This window comes from Lepidochelys kempii, chromosome 2 (genome assembly GCF_965140265.1).
Source record: "Lepidochelys kempii isolate rLepKem1 chromosome 2, rLepKem1.hap2, whole genome shotgun sequence".
NCBI lineage: Eukaryota > Metazoa > Chordata > Testudines > Cheloniidae > Lepidochelys > Lepidochelys kempii.
Window position 1 is genome coordinate 224,118,112 of NC_133257.1, and position 21,025 is coordinate 224,139,136.

The 21,025-nt window shown below is 41.2% G+C and overlaps 1 protein-coding gene across 1 annotated transcript; it reads left to right on the forward strand.

The window, feature by feature from the left end:
- The first annotated feature begins 3,689 nt into the window (after positions 1 to 3,689).
- Positions 3,690 to 20,184, forward strand: LOC140907617 (sterile alpha motif domain-containing protein 9-like). Its single transcript, XM_073333950.1, is given in 4 exon segments — positions 3,690 to 4,138; positions 7,333 to 7,495; positions 7,608 to 7,686; positions 12,883 to 20,184. Coding segments are annotated over 2 exon segments (4,836 nt in total). The 5' UTR covers positions 3,690 to 4,138; positions 7,333 to 7,495; positions 7,608 to 7,672; the 3' UTR covers positions 17,705 to 20,184.
- Positions 20,185 to 21,025: the final 841 nt, after the last annotated feature.

Below are 21,025 nucleotides of genomic sequence, written 5' to 3' on the forward strand. Positions count from 1 at the left end.
CAGGCAGTACCTTTAGGGATGGCCACAACCTTGGTTATCGTTTTAGATAGTTATAAAGGAAATGTTTTAAATTAAAAGCTGTGTTTTAGGCAACATCACTGATATAATATAATTAAAATCAAACCTTCCAGTAACATCACTACCAACTTACCCCAGTGTCTTCATGGCGCTGAGTCAATGGGAGACACTCTCCGGTCGACTTCCCTTACTCTTCTTGGAGAGCTAGAGTACTGGGGTCGATCAGAGAGTGCTCTGCCATCGATTTAGCTAAATCAATCCCTGCTGCATCACTTGCAGCAGCGTCGAACTCCCCGTAGTGGAGAAAAGCCCTATGTCTGGTTTGCTCCAGGTGGCCAGTTTTTCCTGTCTCACCAGTTGGGCTTTTTTTGCATGACTTGGCCTGAATTTTTGGGATATGTGACAAGCCTCAACAACTTTCTCAATGTCTTTGTTCATGTGAGGCCAGTATGAAATGTCTCTGGCCCTTCTCTTAGTTTTTTCAATCCCTAAGAGACCTTCATGTAGTCTTTTTAACATATTTTTCTGTGACACGTTAGGAATCACCAGGTTGGTGTCTTTAATCAAAATCCCATCTAGTAGTGAGAGTTCCCCCTTAAATTGATAATAGGGGCTGGGAATAAATTGTCCCATTACTTTGTGCTAATAGCGTTACTTACTTCAAGTACGGTCTCCAAGTGAGCTGGCAATCACAGTTCACATCTCAGCTGAGCCTAAACAGGGTTTTATTTTGATTTGTTTTTTTCTTGTAGTATTTTGCATTCATTATCAATTCTACATTGTCAGAGCACTGTCGACCACCATAAACTTCATTCTGGACTGGTTAACATTCTAACTGCTTTAGCAAGAATTAATTCTGGATCTTTCAGTTGTCCCTCTGAATTTTTTGTTCCAGATTCCAATCATAATCCAGTCTCTTGTGAGAGATTCGGTTAGCCCTCAAAATTGCAAGATAGGCTTTTCAACCATATGTTTCATTTTTACATGAAGTACAGTATTCCTCAAATTTCTGTACTACAGTTTCATAATAAGCCTCCTCTGCCTGAAGTAACTGAAGAACTCTGTGCAAGCTCCAACATTTGTCTCTTTCACCAACAGAAGTTGTCCAATAAAAGATAGTACCTCACCCTCCTTGTCTGAGTGAACTGAAGACTGTTAAATTTACCAAGAGCTTCAGAACCAGCTATTTTCAAAAAAGGTAGCTTCTTCAGTATTGCCAACCTCAAGAGATCGAAAATAATGAGTCAGACCACCGTAAGAGATCATAAATCATGACACTGGCCAAAAGAAATCATGAGGTTTTTAAAAAAAATACTATATTGTTGGGTCATGGCAGGGGAGTCTGTCCTTTGATTTTGAACTCCCTCTGCCCATCCCCAGTGTATGTGTTGTGTGGGATAATTAGTGTTGTCCACTCTCCCAAGTGTATTGGATAAGGTAATTTGGGGTGCCACTGAAGGGGGCTGTCACCTCCATATCTTCCTGTCACCTGTCCAGCAATTAATTCTACCATCACCCAACACCAGTCCCCCTTAGTTCAGCCCCTAATCAGTTCAGCTTCCCTTCAGTTCATGCCTCCAACCCCTCAGTTCTACCCCCTGTCAGTTCAACCCCTCCTCAGTTCAGCCTCCGAGCTCACAGCACCCCAGTTCAGTCCCTCCAGCTTCATCTCTGCTCCTCCTAGGGATCTTCATCCCACTTTCCCAGGCCTGGGGGAGCTGCAGTGGGGTCCCCTCTCCCCCTTCCAGTCTGGGGAGGCAGCTCCAGGGGCCCTTCACCTCCCTCTGCCCCTTGCCAGGCTGGGTGCTGCAACAGGGAGGGGAAGGAAGGAGGAGCAGAGGAGCTGTCCTGCGTGGGCAGCACTTGAGCCCTGCTAGCCATGCAGACTCACCCCTTCCACCTGAGACCCTGCCCCTACTGCCCCCCCCCCCCCGGCAAGAGCCCTGAGTTCACACACATCCCCCGTGGCCAGAGGAACCCCTGCTGAACTGCCACCAGCCACTCTCAGCACTGCCCCCAGCACCAGGGCGCCGGCTGTCCCCAGCGTCAGCTCAGCACTGGGCCACTGGCCACCCTCAGCTCCACCCCCAGCACCAGGCTGCTGGCCAACCTCAGTGTCAGCCCCATTCCCAGACCCCCCAAAAAACCCATCCTGGTTGAAGTAGTGATGCCTACAGCCGTATACACAGTGCATACCATTGGTGGGGCAGAGCTAGGGAGGGCAGCAGCTTGAGCTCCCCTTGAGTTTTCTCAGTCCCCTCAGACTTGCTCAGTGGCTACAGAGGAGCTTAAAATGGGGACTGACACTTCACCTGGGCAAGCCAGGCTGGAAGGCAGGGGTTGAGTATGGCACGGATTCAGGAGGCAAAGTGCTGGGCCAGCAGCTGCAGTAGGGATGGCTCCACTGGTATTGGCTGTGTCCCACTTTAGCCACTACAAATGTTTGGATGTATGGTCCTGTCCCCATTACTCACCATTAGGGACCAGAGCAGCTCTAAGCTGCTGGGTTCTATATCTCCCTCCTATCCTGTGGGAACAGCTTGGGGTTGCTCTGAGGGGAGAGCTTTGTCTGCAGCAGCTGTAACTGGTTATGCTGCCCCTGTCCCGTTGCCTCCTTGATTCCCAGCAGCCATGTAATTTTCCATTAAGCTGACCACTTCGGGACACATCTCTGGCTAGTGCATCAGGACCTATCCCTATCCCACCAGTAGGGAGTATATGAGTGAATTGTTTGATCAGGATAAGCTCAGTGACCTGCTCCCCGCATCCGAGCCTTGGGTTTTAGCCACCGCTGGCAGTGCTCCCTCAATCTCTGGGCTACCATCCAGGGCCAGGCCCCCCTACACATATTTCTCTACATGAAAGCAACAGCGATGCATCTCCTCCATGATATCCAAATAATCAAGGATGGCAGCCTTGACTCTGGGGTAATCCTGAGCAGTCATTGGGTCAAGCCCCAGGTAGGTGGATTGCGCTGGTCCAGTCAGATGGGGGCTAACAAGATGGCCCACGGTCGGAGGCCACTGCACTGCTACCAGCACCTGCTCAGTGATAGTAAGGAATGCCTGAAGGTCATCACCAAGGCCATTTTCATAAGCTTCATTGGGATCGGCCAGTGGGATGGGGTTCAACGTCTAAGCTGTCGGACTTCCCATTGCCTTCCGGACACTGGAGAAAAGACAGCATTTGTTGCACCAAACATTGCTGCTGGACCTGTTGTTGGTCCACTAGGTCTTTAATCAGTGGTTGCAGCTGTGTGACGAAAGATTTTGCCTCAGTTGTTCGAATTACCTTAAAATTTAAGGTTTGCAGAAAAACCTTGGGAGGGGGTTTAAAATTAAAAAAAAATTATAACTTGCTTAATTGGACATAAAAGAGTGGTGGTAGTGTCAGGATCCTTTGGGGTTCTCACGGCGGGGTAAGGCTAGGTCCCAGAGTCAAGGATTGGAGTGACCTAGCAGATCGCCAGTCCGGATTACACCAGAGGGGAACGTCACATGTGTTTTTAAATGTTTGGGTTTTTTAAGCATCATCACTTTGTCTTATACCAGGGGTGATTGCCCATATTCTCCACGAATTGTCGTGAATCTGTCTTCAGCAGACCGCCATCTTATGGCACTACATGGGGAGTGCAAGCATGTGGCTCCAACTGCCCCCATGACAGTGGGCACTGTGGGGTGTGTCATTCCAGCAGCTCCAGGGCTCTACTCTGCAGACAGGTCCTTCTGACTGTTTCATCCCCTCTCAGAAAGAAATATTTTGAGACAAAATCTGGCTTTGTGATCAGAAAGTCACTGAGGTTCAGAGACAGTATTTATTTACTTGTTTGTTTTGTTTTGTTTTTTTAAGGGAAGATGCACCAGTAGCTGCTGGAGGGGTGAATGCTAGCTGCTGTCATGTGATTCGGTCATGCAAGTGGATAACAGGAAATAAAGTTTTAGTTTCTTGCCAGCTGTCCTGTGTGCCAGACCCTTACTGGAACAAGAAGATATTGTATTTGAAATAATTTCATCTTGTAGTTGATTAGAAGAAACAACTATTTAACTATTTCACAAGTTTTCCTACCTGAATAAACACGTTTCTCCAGCTACTATACGAAGGAAGTTGAATGACAATCTTGGTAAGTGCACTATCAGTTTTTAGCTCTAACGGGCAAAAGATGCATATAACTTAAAATATACTTTATGCAATGCTAAACCAGCTAATGGCTTATTTTGAATTTGCTCCTTTTTGGTGAAACTATTTTGTCAAAATATTAGACTGAAGCTATAATGGGATAAAAGGTGATATTCTCAGAAACCTTTTTTCCTGCTGAGAGAGCTATTAGTAGTAGCTGCAGAAGTGATTATAATGAAATAATTTAGTGAAAGTTCCTAACTGAAAGATACTATGCTACAATAATGAGGTGGCAAACTTGCTATTGCAAAAATAGAAGATTTTTACTTACAACAAGAAATTACTCACACTCCAGCATTATTTTTTAGCTTCATTTCCTGAAATGCTGGTTCGTAAAATGAAACTGAGCAGCATTACAGCAAGCCTAGAAAATGAAACTTAAACCATCCAGCTTCAGACATCTCTTTCACTACATATTTTCCAAATAATGAAACATACAGTATTTGTTTTTAAATAATTATATTTAAATGTGCATAAGCTGTATTGCAAAGGTGAATTTTGGTTAGTGAAGTGATAACATTCAAATTACTTTCTTGAAATGTATTGGGAGCAACATTTTATTTCAGAAGGTGAAGGAAATAATCAGCGTGACAGCCATTTCAGACTTGATTCTAACAGGGAGGAATTGGTTACAAATCTGATGTTTGAAGGCAATTTGAGCTAAACTGATCATGAAATGATAGATTCATGATTCTAAGGAAAGGAAGGAGATAGAAGAGCAGCATAAGGACACAGCAGACTTTTAACAAACTCACAGTACAGGTAGGTAAGGTCCAGGGGAAGAAAATCTAAGGGGAAAAGGAGTTTAGGAGTTTTCAAGGAGGCAATATTAAAGGCACAACAACAAAGTATCCCAATGAAAAGGAAAGATAGGAAAAATAGTAAGAGGCCACTAGGGATCCAAGAGGAGCTTTATAATTACCTGAAAATCAAAAAAGAAGCCTGCAAAAAGTGGAAACATGGACAAATTACTAAGGAGTAGAAAAGAATAGCACAAGCATGTTGGGACAAAATCAGAAAGGCTAAGACACAGAATGAGTTACACCTAGCAAGAGGCATAAAAGACAATAAGAAGAAGTTCTATAAATCATTAGGAGCAAAAGAAAAACAAAGAACAATGTAGGTGCACTGCTTAAAGGGGAAGAAAAGCTAATAACTGATGACATCAAGAAGGCTGAGGAGTTTAATGCCTATTTTGCTTCAGTCTTCACTCAAAAGGTTAACTGTGACCCGAGACTAAATACAATTGATATTAACAGCAGGGTAAAAGGGATGCAAGCCAAAATAGGAAAAGAACAGGTTTACAAATATTTAGATAAGCTATATGCATTCAAGTTAGCAGGGCCTGATGAAATTCATCCTACGGAACTTAAAGAACTAGCTGAAGCAGTCTTGGAACCGTTAGCAATAACTCATGAAGGACAAGTGAGGTCCCAGAGGACTGGAGAAGGACAAACACAGAACCTATCTTTGAAAAGGAGAACAAAGAGGACCTGAGGAACAGTAGCCCATTCAGACTAACTTTGATAGCTGGGAAGATACTGGAACAAATTATTAAACAAGCAACTTGTAAGTACTTAGAAGATGACAGAGTTATAAGTAACAGCCAAAAGGGATTTGTCAAGAACAAATCATGCCAAACCAACTAATATCCTTCTTTGACAGAGTTACTAGCCTATTGGATGGGGGGGAAGCTGTAATTGTGGGATATCTTGATTTTAGTAAGGCTTTTGACACAGTCCCATGTGACATTTTCATAAGCAAACTAGGGAAATGTGGTTTAAATGAAATTACTATAAGGTGGGCACAAAACTGGTTGAAAGACAGTATCCAAAGAGTAGTTATCAATGGTTTACTGTCAAACTGAGGGACATATCTAGTTGGGTCCAGCTGGGGACTCTCCTATGTCTGGTACTATTCAATATGTTCATTAACGACCTGGATAATGGAGTTGGGACTATGCTTATAAAATCTGCAGGTGACAAGCTGGGAGGGGTTGCAAGCAGTTTGGAGGACAGGATTAGAATTCAAAAGGACCTTGACAAATTGCAGAAATGGTCTGAAATCAACAAGATGAAATTAAATAAAGACAAGTGCAAAGTGCTTCACTTAGGAAGGAAAAATCAAATGCACAATGAACAAAATTGTGAATAACTGGCTAGAAATAGTACTGCTGAAAAGGATCTGGGGGTTATAGTGGATCACAAATTGAATATGAGTCAACAATATGATGCAGTTACAGAAAAGGCTAATATTCTGCCGTGTATTAACAGGAGTGTCATATGTAAGACACAGGAGGTAATTGGCCCACTCTACTTGGCACTGGTGAGGCCACAACTGGAGAACTGTGACCAGTTCTAGGTAGAACTTTAAGAAAGATGTGGACAAATTGAAGAGATTCCAGAAGAGAGCAAGAAAAATGATAAAAGGTTTTGAAAACCTGACCTATGAGGAAAGATTAAAAATAACTGGGAATGTTGAGTAAAGAAGATTGAGGGGAGACCTGATAACAGTCTTCAAATATGGCAAGGGCTTTATAACGAGAATAGTTATCAATTGTTCTCATTGTCCACCAAAGATAGGACAAGAAGTAATTGGCTTAATCCACAGAAAGGGAGATTTAGATTAGATGTTAGGAAAAGCTATCTATCTACAGGGATACTTAAGCACTGGAATAGGCTTCCAAGGGAGGATATGGAATCCCCATCACTGGAAGTTTTTAAGAACATGTTAGACAAACACCTGTCAGTTATATTTGGTCCTGCCTCAGTTCAGGTGGCTAGACTCGATGACCTCTCGAGGTCCCTTCCACCCCTACATTTCTCTGATTCTAACTTGCTAGGCTGAAAATAGTCTCCCTGCCACTATGTGTTTTTCCATTTTAATATCCTTTACAAGAATTTCAGTTTTATGTCCGTGATGATAAAATAAACTCCATAATAAAGCAACTTGAATCCTGAGGAGTGAAAAGAAAACAAGCAAACTTGTTTTTAGAGAATGCTATTTATAAAATAAGTGCTATACTTTTAGTATTGTTAATAATCAATAATAATAATAATATATAGCATCATAGGTTTACAAGGTACTTTACTAACATAGGGGTTGATTTTGTCCCTTCACCTCACGTAATGTGAAAAGAGTGGAGCCAGGTCAGATGGATCTGTGCAAAGGATAAGAGATGTGGAAGCAATGGCTCCATGGCATACTTGCCACCTGTTCCCAAGCCCATAAAACCTGGACTGGAGTAAGAAGAGTGGCTTCATTCTATGGCATGCTATGCACTTCTCCAGCCCTTGAAGCAGTAAGTCCTAAAATCCTGCCTGTACTTGTAACTATACAGCAGTAGAGATAGGCAGCCTGAGGAATTATGCTGCTAGGGAAGCTTAGATAATCTCTATTGTTCCTTTTTTCAGCATGCAGGAATTCTCTTCACTGAAAAGAACTAAGAAGAAAACTCTTCAATCAGAAGAATTCCATTATGGGGAAAAAAAGGTACATTAAGCTGACTGGTGCCCCTGATTCAGCAGCGGTAGCTGCAAATGATTCAATCAGGGAGTCATAATTTAGTACAAATAGCCCAAGATTCCCCTGAGCTCAGTGGAAGAGAGAGGATAATGTAGAAATTCAGTTTGGTAACAGCTACTTGGCCAGAGCAAGGCACACTGGAAAGCTGTAGAAAGTTTAAAATGTGTTTGAATTAGCTGATTGTTTGTCTCCTTCTCCCACTAGTGATCTATGCTTTTTTCAATTTCTTCTGGCTATCTTTCCAGCATTACTCTCTGCTCAAGTGCTGCCACCACCCCCTGTCATGCCTTTTCATATTGGAATTAACTGGAGCTGATCCCAATCCAAATCTCAGCTCCAGTAGATTCAGATCCAAACTTTACAATTCAGGCCCCATTTATAAAAATAATGGACAAAATGTTGAAGAAAAATGTAAGACAAATTCTCTTTTCATCTGTTTACTCTACAATAGCCAGTTGAACATACAAACCATCCGGTCTATAATTGACATAACTAGACAAAATGGTCATGAGAGTATGAACCATAAGCTCATCTCTCTCTGTCTTACAGATGGCAATATACCATAGACAAAGCAGTTTCATCTCCAGACAAAGCAGAATGCACAGAAACTTACAAAATTTGATAGTGAAACTTGGATACTAGTTTGATATAATAGCATTTGGTAGCATCAGTTAAAGAATAAAGCAAAAAATATCAACATCAAAATCTGTAGTCTTTGTTGGCTGAGAATTATGGTCGCATGTCATAGGATGTCACAGTTTTTCCATCCCAACCCACCCACTGGTGGCTGAATGTGGAATAGCCACCACTGTGCCTTAGTTTCCCTTGTGTTTTTCAGCCTATTCCAGCTGTAAGAGTGGCCTGACCCTCTGTCCAAGACACATTCAAGAGTTTAACCCTTCCAGAGCCACAAGTCCAACAAAAATATATAGACAATTAAATCTTCAGCCCCAGTTGATCTCAGCTGGCCACCCTCTCCCTCACAGGCAAGGGTCAGCTATAGTGAAATGTCCCCACATTTGTCTACAGGCTCCTGTGCTTCATTTCACTCCACCGCACAGTCTATGGCTGGCATAATTCTCCACTTTCCCAAGGGATCAGGCAGGCCATCATCCCTCAGCAGTGTTTCATTAGCAAAGAGTGATGCTGAATGCAGGTTAAGTATGAAATCCTGTGCACTGCTCTGTCCATATGGTTGTGTTGCTTCCAGACCAGTTCCTCATATTGCCTGTTTCCCTCAAAAACAGTCCCTCCAGGAAGCCTGGGCCCTCTGACTCCAATTCCACTGATCATGCAACATCTTCCATACCTTACAGACATTTTAATAGAAACATTAAAAACAAATTATTGACACCCAGATCCTCACCCTGTATCCCTTTGGCCAGAGGTTGCTATAACATAGCCAAGTTGGAGTCTTGCCTTTACCACAGGTTCAGCTGACTGCATAGTCTTTGAAATAGTTGGGTCTGCTCAATGGATGACCACACTGGGAGTGACCTCTCTTTGTCTCCCTACCACCTGTTTCCAAATCTAGCAAACTCTTGCTCTGTGGAGTCTTCTTCCTCCTTGTGGGATTGACCTCCAAATGGTTCTCCATCTCTGCGTCCTGTGATGATCTCTGTAGCTCTGTATGCCTTCTCTAGGTGTGGTGTCTGCTGGCTCATAAGTGTCTCCCATTCCTTTGGATCTCTTGTCCCTCTTGCATGACCCTCTTGCATAGTCATCTTGCCACTGCACTCCTCCTTTAGTCCCCTCTTTCTGGTGTCTCTCTAATGGCTAGATCCTCACATGAGCAACGGTCTCCAGCTGACATATGGGTTCTGTTACTGCTGCCAGGTGTGAAGAGAATGTGGACAGATAATTTATCATTCCTATGAAGTGCTGTACCCCTTTCACATCCACTGAAGCTGGCATGTCTCTGACTGCCTTGATCTTGCTGGGATCTGCTTTCAGTTTCTCTATGTGAGCAGATGTCCAACGTGTCACCAAATATTGTTTGAGCTGCAGTTTTTCTGGGCTGAGTTTTACATTCTTGTATCTGCCTTGTTTTAAAAATGTTTGTAGTTTTCTGTTATGATCTTGTTCATCTTCTGTATCATTGCTCTTTTCACCTACAATGAGGATATCATCCGCAATTATTTTCACCCCAGGCAGTTCTTCGAGCACTTGGGTGAGTCTTCTCTGGAACACCTCTGCTGTTTTGCTTTGGCCAATTGGCATGCATAGCCCTCTGTAGCAGCCAACTGGTGTTGCAAAGGTTATCAACATGCTGGACTCTTTATCCAGGTTTATGTGCCAAAACCCATTCCTCACATTAGACCTTAAAGATTCTGGCTTTGGAGAGTTCTGGCAAGATGTCATCAATTGTGGGCAGTGGATAGTGGCATCTTTTCAATGCCTGATTCAGTGGCTTGTGTTCTATGCAACCTAATTTACCTGATGGCTTCTTTACCACAACCATGCTGTTTACCCAAGCTGTACTGGTCTCTAAATGTGTTACGATACCCCTGCTCTGCAGACTTTCGAGTTCCTTGCATACTGGAATTCATAGTGCCACTGGAATTTTCCTTTGTGGTAAGCACACAGGTTCCACATGGGCCTTCTGACTTCAGTTCCACTGATCATGATAAAAGCAGCTCCTGGTCTTCCCTCAGGCTCACCTCAGGAACAGACTGTCTGCTTCCTGCCCTTCCAGCCTCTTTGGCCTTCTATCAGGCCCCTCCCCAAAGATAGGGAACTTACTACAGCTTCTCCTCTGGGCCTCCTCTCCCCAACTGTCCTTCTCTCTCTCCTCTTTTATATCCATCCCCTTTACCTGACTACACCCTTCCCGTATGCAATTAGTGAGGTTACTAGCACCCTCAGGCTCCCTTTCACGGATGGTTTATACCCCATCACTTACTGTCTTCAATGTTTAAGCATCGGCAGCTTTGCAATGGAAAGCTCTATCAGAAAGTGTAAATCAGGATCAACTCTACAGAAGTGAAATGAGTACAACACAGTAAAACCAGTGTAAATGAGATCAGACCAACTTTCTTTAGGCATTCCCAGTCTCATTACTTTGTTATTCATTTTTATTTTATTTAAGTTAGTGTTTTGCTTGTGAAATGTGCTGCATAGACATCAATGAAAACTAAAACTTTAGCTTATCTGAAAAATATCTAAAGCAGTGGTGTCCAACCTGTGCCCCTTAAGATTCTAAAATTTGTCCCACCGGGCGTGACTGTGTTAAGAAGAAAATTTGTGTTTGATTGTGAGTTGAATTATGCCCATCCCTCAAACTGCAGTCTGTGGTTTCTAAACTGAAGTGTTTGAATCAGCCCTGTGACTACACTGAGGAGGTAGGAGGTGCTACCTTTCCAAATGCAGCCCACCACTTCCTCCACAATCCCAGGAGATGTTTTCCTGGGAGCTGTCCCCTCCCTATTGCAGCTCCCTATTACAGCTATATCTGTCATAATGAAGTCCAAAATAGTTACCTCGTGTGGGGTGCTGCACGTTTTGCAAAAGAAAATTATCATCTGTAATTTTTAGAAATTCTAATGTTGTTTTGCCACTGCTCTAATGAGACCTCCACCATGTATCCCAAATTGAAGTCCCCTGTGATAACGCAATTTTTTTCTTTCCACAAATTACAGACAGCAACTTAAGGAACTACCGGTACTCACCCTGTTCTCTGGTGATGCAGTGGTCAGTAACAAAGACTAGGAAGCACCCTTCTTGGGCTTTGTTAGTTAGTACATTGATTCATATGCATTTGGGATCCTGATGTTCTGATTTATCAATAACTCCAAAGCAGATAACGATGTCGATAATGTAGAGTGCCAGCCCCAGCCTCTTTGAGTCGCTCTATCCTTCCTAAGCAGGTTGTAACCCGTGATTTTAGCATTCCAATCATGCAGATCATCCCACCAGGCTTCAGTAATGCCAGTTATAACAAATTTCTTCTCATCAGTGAAAAGAAAAGGAGTACTTGTGGCACCTTATAAATTGGTTAGTCTCTAAGGTGCCACAAGTACTCCTTTTCTTTTTGCGAATACAGACTAACACGGCTGCTACTCTGAAACTTCTCATCAGTGAGAATTTTCCAATTTCTCTTGTGTAGGAGGAGAGTGTAGGTTTGAATGCTCCATTGCCTATTTTGCTGCTGAGTTGTGGAAGCCTGAGGAAGAGCAGGATAGGAGTTAAACTGGCTCTTACTGTGCCTAGAAGAGTGTCTAGCAAATGATGGCTCTTCTCCCCACACAGCCAACCAGGGCACTCCAGGAAAAGGAAGAGAATCTGAGACCCAACTATCAGTTATTACTACTTGATTCTCTGATATAGGGATGCTCTGACCTGCACCAGCGGCCTCTAATCCTCAAGGGATTACAGAGCACAGCACATCTCAGCCATTTCTCCTCACCATCTGACAAGTCCTTCCCCACTCTGAAACACATCCTGCACCTGCAGCTGTGGTGAGACTATAATAGGAGATAGCTAGGTTGACTCTATACCTATTGGAGGATTCCCCAGCAGGAGACTTATGAGTGTTTTGTGATCCCTTTGCACTGTCTGCATGGTGCAAAAGGAGTGGAACAGAGCAGAATATTTGCCTCAAACTATTGATTGTGGGCTCTTATTTTTTAAATAATGAATTCGGCCTTCAGGCGGAAAAGGTTGGACACCACTGAACTGAGCACTGGGAGTGGAGTACAGGACTCCCCAAACCACCTCACCAGTGGTTTCCCTGCTGAGACTACAAACAGTACCAATTTGATCCAATTGTGATAATGGAGTTTGTGGTATGAACATCTGTTGACCAACAAAGGGACCAAAGCTTCCAACTCATTTGATATAGGCCACCAAATGGCTATCAGAGACTCACAAATTTTGTTCATTATTGACCTTAATTTAATTTAAATCAGGGACTGAAAAGTGAAATATCTTTATTCTTTTTGCAATAATACTAAAGCTAATCTGTTTGACATATGTAGAGCCTTAAAGTCTATACAAGACCAAGGCATTGTTATTATCTTCTCCATGTAGACTAAGTGTTTCTTTATGTTATATTTCAGACACCATTAATGAAGGAATTAGATGGTATATGATTTTAAAGAGCTTTTAAAAACTAATATACTGTAATAGATAACAGTTTTGGTTATCTTGTCTTTTTCTTTCAAGGGCTAAAGTTAAAAACCTTGAGAAGAATGAACAACAAAATCTGCCTCCAAATATTGATGACTGGACAAAAGAACAAGTAAAACAATGGGTAACTGAAGAACTTAAGATTGACCAGAAATATGGTGAAATCTTGTTTAGCCAAGATGTGACAGGTTCAAACTTGAAGCTGTTTACTACAGAACATCTTACAGCTATAGGCATAACGTATGGCCCAGCTCTTCAAATTTTGAATGCACTGAAATTTAACTTTCTAGTTGAAAGCACAGCTCAGACAGTTAGACAAGAAGGTAGAAAAAAGACTTTTGATGAAAAATATTTAATGGAGAAGAAAGATGGAGGGAGTGCAAAGCAAGACCAAAAGAATAAAGGAAAATCAAAGTCAGCAGATGCCAGTGAATCACAAGAACTTAGATTATCTGAATGCACAGAGTCTATGGAGTCTGTGCTCACAGATAGAACAGAAAACAAGTTAGGTGAAGCAAAAGATAAATCAAAGAAATTACTGGAAAATAATCAACATCCAACCAGACAAAACTGTTTGCCATATCCTTTTGATGAGTTTCATGATAGTCGTCGTTATATACAGCACTATATTCTTAATGTCCCTGAAACAGGGCCACTGAATCTCATTGAGCCAGCACATGAGTTCAAACTGTTCACAAACACAGAGAATGCAACAGAAGAGGATATTAAGCTTAAATTTAGCAATGAAACCTTTAGATTTGCTGCTGCATGTATGAATTCCCGCACCAATGGTACAATTCATTTTGGAGTAAGCAACAAGCCACATGGGGAAATTATAGGAGTGAAACTAAGCAGTAAAGATGAATTTATTGATGATTTTAATGAAAAAATTGAAAAGTACTTTGACCGAAGTTTTGTCTGTGTTGCAAAAGCCTGCATTAGGGAACCTAGATTTGTGGAAGTATTATTGCAAAATAACACTCCATCAAATACATTTGTCATTGAAGTAGATGTAGTTCCAAGCCACACTATATGTGAAACAAAATTTTTCCATATAAATAATTACAATTTTAAGACTAAAACTTGGGAACCATCTCTATTTATACGGGATGGACCCAGCTCTAAAAACATTCTTAATAATCCAAAAGAACTCCAGTCATTTAAGTCCAAGATTACATTTGCAGCAGATCGTTGAAAAGCAGCAGAGGAAGAACACAGAGAAAAACGAAAGAAGAAAGAGAATGAGGGTCGAAAGCTGATTAGCCTACTAACAGGTAGCAAGGACTTGCTGGATAATTCCTATTATGACCGGTATATATTAGTAACAAACAAGTGCCATCCATCTCAAACACAGCACTTAGACTTTTTGCAGGAAGTAAAATGGTTTGCTGTGCTGGAGTTTGATTCTCAGTCAGAAAAGATTGGGGTGGCCAAAAAATACAGAGAAAAACGAGGTGCAAACCTTCATTTTCCAAATCAGTATCTAATGAAAGGCAAATCATTTTCTGAAATAATTGAAGATCTGAATCTCTATCACCAGCCCAGCTGGATATTCTGCAATGGCAGATCAGACCTTAATGATGAAAAATATCAACCTTTAGATCCCAGTTTGTGGCAACAAAAGAGGGCTGCTGAAGTCAGGAAATTGATTTCATTTCTTTCACACCCAGAGGTACTGCAAAGAGGAAAGTTTCTAGTAGTGTTTCTTTTGCTCTCCGAAGTGGAAGATCCAGGGGATCCCCTTATTGAAACATTCTGCACATTTTACCAAGAACTGGAAGGGCTTAAAGACATGCTCTGCATTTGTATTGGTGCACAAACATTCCAACTATGGAAAGATCTTCTGCAAGCCAGATTCATTAGTCCAGAAGAACTTACTGAGAGATGTGTTGCTAATTTAAACCTTCCAACAGTGAACGGCACTATCCTTAAATTGAAATCTGTGACACAGTCTTCTCAGAGGCTTTTACCATGTAATGGTTCTTCTACAATTCTTCTAAAGAAGGAAGAAGACTTCATGACAGCATTGGAAATACTTTGTGAAAATGAATGCAAAGACACAGATATAGAGAAGGATAAAGTTCAGTTTTCTGAATTCAGAAAATCTCAAGAAGAGCATTTTTACCGGGGTGGCAAAGTTTCATGGTGGAATTTTTATTTCTCCTCTGAAAACTATTCTTCCCCCTTTATCAAAAGGGACAGTTATGAAAAACTTGAAGAGTTGATTCAATCTTCATCCCACTCCTCTACACAAAAACCATCAAAAGTTATCAATCTTTATCACTCTCCAGGCTGTGGTGGAACAACCTTAGCTATGCATGTTCTCTGGGAGTTAAAGAAGAAATTCAGATGTGCCATTCTGAAAAATAAAACTGTTGATTTTGCAGAAGTCGGAACACAGACGACAACTTTAATCACCTACGGCGCAACCAACCAAGAAGATTACTTGCCAGTATTACTTCTTGTAGATGATTTTGAAGAGCAAGAAAATGTCTACCTTCTGCAGCATGAAATTCAGTCAGCTATAGCAAGAAAATGCATTAGCTATGAAAACCCTCTAGTGATCATCATAAATTGTATGAGATCTCAGAATCCTGTGGAAAGCTCAAAGAGCAGTCAATCAGACAGCATTAATCTAAAACGCGAACTTTCTTTCAAAGAGCAACGGGCTTTTGAGAAGAAACTGGAAGAAATTAAACAGCAGCATCAACACCCTGAAGATTTCTATTCATTTATGATTATGAAAGAACAATTTAATCCAGAATATATAAAAAATGTGGTCAAGAACACACTGAAAGGTTTGGACATTAACAGCAAACAAGGACAACTTATTTCCTTCCTGGCAATATTAAACTCTTACGTTACAGAGTCCACTATCTCAGTATCGCAATGTGAAGATTTCTTAGGAATAGTTGGCAAACATTGGGGTAAAGAAAGTTTAGAAGACAAGATGGGAATTTGTTCTAATATTCTAATACAAAGTAAGGTGCAAGAATATGAAACATACAAAGGAGTGCGTATCATTCACCCACTAATCGCTAGTTGCTGTCTAGAAGAATTTAACCTAACCTATAGGTTAACTAAAAGTGCAATAACACTGCAATTGTTAAAACAGAATTTATTTTATGATTCTGACATGGGAAAAAGAAAACTTCTAGATGATGTGCAAAGTATGCTACTTACCAGACAACGTAAAGAACATGGAGATGACACAGACACATTGTTTTCCCCATTAATTGAAAAAATTCAGACGGAAGAAGGTAGTGCTGAAGTTGAAAGCGTGCTACGTGAAGGAGCCCTTCAATTTAGCCAAAACCCATTCATTTGCCAAGCCTTAGCAAGACACTACTACATTATAGACAAGAATTTTGCCTCTGCACTGGAGTGGGCCAAAAAAGCCAGAAAGAGAGCCCCTAACAATTCATATATATCAGACACTTTAGGCCAAGTCTTTAAAAGTCAGATAAAAAATTGGGTGGATGAAAATGGAAAAAGGAAGGTCATAACTGCTGAAGACCTGAAACGTTTGCTAGAGCTTGCTAAGTTTGCTTCAGAGGCTTTTAAAGAATCCCAACAACAAAATGAAAGTACAGACAATGTAAGAGAAGCTTTGCAGCTCCAAAAGTCTAAAAGGAGGTATGATACTTATAATACAGCTGGTTATTTGGGGGAGATAGAAACTGGTCTATACACTATAGATATTCTTGGGTGTACTCCTCTTTTCAACAAAAAAAATCCATTGTCCCAAGAAGATATGCTACAATATTTGTCAGGAAAGCATCCCATCCCACCAGCAACTACTGAAAGTGAAGAATATAAGTTTGCACTTGACCATTACTGTTGTTATTTATCTAATTTGCGCTCAAGTTTGAAAGAGGCATTTGACTTTTTTGAGAACTACTTTGTCCTTCTGAAAACAAAAAATATTGAAAAAGAAAGTGTGGAGTTCAAAATACGTAAGAAGGTTCGAGAATGTTTCAACAAATATGCAGAAATATTTTGCCACTTGGATCCTGAGATATCGGGGGACAATCCAATGAGCTCAAAACTCAGTTTGCCTCGGCAGGAGGATCAGTGCAGGAGAAGTTTGGAGGCTTCCAAAGCAGACAGGTTCTCTGGGCTTTTGGAGTATCTCAATAGTCACGAAAAAGTTGAAAGCAAAATGGAAGACATAGTGAATAAATATACATTTTTGATTGAAAAATGCACACATGCACCCCTATTGAGGGAGAAACAGAATTTCATTTTGGCAAACATTGTTCTCAGTTGTATTAAACCTAAATCCAGGAAGATATGGGCTCTTCATGAATTGAATGCACAGCTTAGAAAAATCCTACAGCAAGTAGGTCTAGAGCATCGATTTTCAGAACCTTACTTCTTAGCCTCTTTATTATTCTGGCCAGAGAATCAAAAACAATTAGATCAGGATTCCAAGCAAATGGAAAAGTATGTCACATCACTGAAGAAGTCTTTTAGAGGGCAATACAAACAAATGTGTCGTTCCAAGCAGCCTATTGCTCATTTCTATCTTGGGAATAATAGAGGTCTGAATAGGCTTGTTCACAAAGGAAAAATAGATCACTTTTTCAGTAAGCTCCAAGTACATGACTTGCATTCCCTGTGGCAAAAAGGATGCATATGGGAAGAAAAGGTTGTCCAAAATTTATTGCTTCGTCTACATGGCAAGGTCGAAAATGATCTTGTCTATGTGGACTATGGAATTGATGAAAAAATCAGTATACCAGTGCGACCTGCTTTCTTAGGCCGTCTCAGAAGTGGCAAAAGCATAGAAAGAGTGTCTTTCTATCTGGGATTTTCCATGGATGGTCCAATAGCATATGACATAAAAATGATTTAAGAGTTTGAATAATTAAAGTATGATATGCTCCATTTCTACATCCATGGAGCCTTTTAGATACATTTTTTTAGCCTTAACAGTGCTTTATTCATAGCTTCAGAAGGCAGCATCTGGGTTTCTGTGCAATTCCCTCTTCTGTTCCTCCAGCCTCTTCACATCTCGTGCAGAGCTCTCTAACTGCTCTCCTACTTTTCCAGATATGAGCACTGTGGTATGATATGCCGACATGCTGATGCAAAGCAAGATTCTTGAATGGCTGATGTGAAGAAAGATATTATTTAGCCTGGAAAGAACTTTGCAGACAAAATTACCCCAGCATGGTTTGTTTTTAAAATGCCATGATGGTTATAAAGCCCTATCACCTTCTGGTACATACACACCCTCCTATGCTCCCAGCTGTTTTTTTATTTTTACTATTTTCCTAAAAACATTAGGTCACCAAGCTGATACTCCTATACACATTGAATGTATATAGAACATTGATCAATTAGAGTCTGATTCTCCACTGCCTTTACCTTATGTAGTGATTCACCTTGTATGTTGTGGGTGTAAAATGCTACCAAATCAAATGGTAGCATTTTACACCAACTTTGCACAAGAGTAAATGACTGTACAAGGTGCAAGGCAGGGGAGATCAGGCCTTCGGGTAGCTATGAAAATAACCTTTTGATCTACAGCAAAATATATCTATAACAGCTATATGCTGACATACTCATTTTTTAGATAAACAATAACTGCAATATTTTTACTCCAGGAAAAATCAAGCATTCCCCTTCCTCTTCCTCTGAGATATCTGAAAATAAAGATAGGACTAGGGTACAAAGCAAGGATGCAAGTATTTTCTGTTTTGGCTTACAAGGCACTGAATGAAAGAACATCACTATTTCTGGCCCATTTTAAATTGATCTGAGTTAAAAATTTCAAAAGTGCCTAAGTCCCATTTTCAAAAGGGACTTAGGCATGTAGAAGTTTGGAAATAGAACTTAGGCTCCTAAATCACTTAAGAAATTTTGAAATTTTACCCCTTGTCATATATGTTTCTAGGTCTAAAGGTTTACCCTTCTGGTGGTTTTTCCATATTAGGGGCATTTGTTTCTTTCCAGTGGTTTGTTCCTTTTTAACACTGATCACTGTTGTCATCAATGGGAGAAACAACTGAATGCATATGCAGGAAATTGCCATTTCATATGCTAGGGTTGTATTATAAATTTTCCACAAAGAAAAGTACACTAGTATGAAATATCAAAAACAGTATGTTACTGCAGTCTGAGGATTCTTCAGTTACACTTCTAAACTGTGTGAATATGATTATCAGACTTTAAATGTATTAAGTTAGTAAAATTTACATACATAATTTTCTTTCAAAATTACTTTAAAACTCTGGATGTGTCAGTAACATAGGATGTACCATATAAAAGACCCAATCCAGCTATGGGATTTCAATATGACTAATCACCTGAGTAAGGTCTATTCCAGCTATTGGACAACAACTAATACCTGATGCTTCAGAGTAAGGTGAAAAAACAAACCTATAGTACATCTAGCCAGTTGTACAAAATACCACATGAAGGGAAATCCTTCCTGACCCCTTGCAGGCTATCAATGTTTGCCCTGAATCATGATGGGATTAATTAATTACCCATAGGTTTTATAGGATTTTTAATTTTTATAACTTCAAATATTACTTTGAAATATACACCTGCAACATTACTCTGCAATAGTATAACCCTTTTATAGTGCAAATATTGGTACCGTATTTGGAATGTTTATAAAATTATAAAACTTTTTAAAATTCAGTCAGATTGTTTCTCTTTAGCTTCCTAGAGACGTGAATATTACAATTTGATTGTATGCTGTTTGGAGTACTTCCTTTTACTCATTTGTTAATTTCATCCAGTGACCTCTTGTTCTTGTATTATGGGATAAAGTAAAAGGAAGAGTCTGATCAATATTCACTGATTGATAATAGTTTAAGTTAAACTTGATAATAGCTTAGCGTAATCTTTTCACCAACGTATCCAAAAAGGTATCCAAAAATCTGATATATCTTGTATACTCATTCATAAGCTGAATTTTTTTAGTAAAAAAGGGAAGCATCAGAGAAGGGGGTCGGTTTATGAATGGGTATAGAGAGGGAGAGGTGGGACACAGCCCCTCCCCCCAACAGAGGGAGTAAGGAGAGGCAACACAGCCAGCAGAGCCAGAAGGGAAGAGGCGGGGCCAGAGTCTCTCTGCTTCTGGCCACGCTGCTCTCCCCCCAGCCTCTGAAGCAGCTGCAGCTCTGGGGCTGGCAGGTTGTGGCTGCGCCGCCCTGCCCCGCCTGCTGGAGCAGGCTGTGCCCGCACCACCCAGCCCGCTGGAGCACGCTGCGGCCGTGCCACCCGGCTCAGCCCACGGGAACATGCTTCGGCCGCGCTGCCCTGCCATGCCGCCCAGCCTGCTGGAGCAGCTCCAGCCAGGCCAGCTAAGGTGGGAAGGGATGGGATGGGGAGAGTGTGGGGGTCCCAGGCTACGGGTGGGGTCATGTGGGGGGTGGTCACAGAGGTTACTACCCTGACCCCCAGCTTCTCCCCCCAAAAAAATTTCCCCACCAGTTGCTGTCCCGGCCCACCAGGGTAAGCAGCTGGCGGGCCGGGACACTTTGTTTACTTAGGTTTACTTCCGTGCCTGCGGACGCTCAAGGTAAACAAACCATTTCTGCCCACCAGTGGCTTATCCTGACGGCTCGGGAGCCAAAGTTTGCCGAAGCCTGAATTATAGGGTCGGCTTATGAATGGGTCATAAAATTTTTCCATTTTTACTTATCCATCTTGAGGGGGTCGTCTTATAAATGAACCAGCTTATGATTGAGTATATATGGTAGTTGCCAAATGCCACATGCATAAGAAAACCTGGACATATTTATGCATTAGTGAATTGTTTACGAATGCTAAACATCAAGGCCCAGATCCTGAAAGGTATATAGGCACTGAACACGCAGTGAAATCAATGGAAGTTCAGTATCTAAATACTTCTGAGGATCTGGGCTTAAGCAATTCTCGAGCTTACTGGAGCTTTTTTGGTATTTTGTTTGTTTAGGGGTTATTTATATTTCTCATGAGTTGACTTCCAGCTCTCTGGAAATCATGTACTGTGCAAATTAATATTTGTTACATCTTATGTGGATTTGCCTGAAGTTTTCCTTGCTCATTCAGAAACATGGTATTTAATAAAAAAGGGAATTTGGGATATTGAAATCCACAATGTTGTTTTTGAATGTCGTTAATGTGTGTGCTTTGCGCTATACCTTTGACTGTGGGTATTGCTTAAGTCAGTATTTAA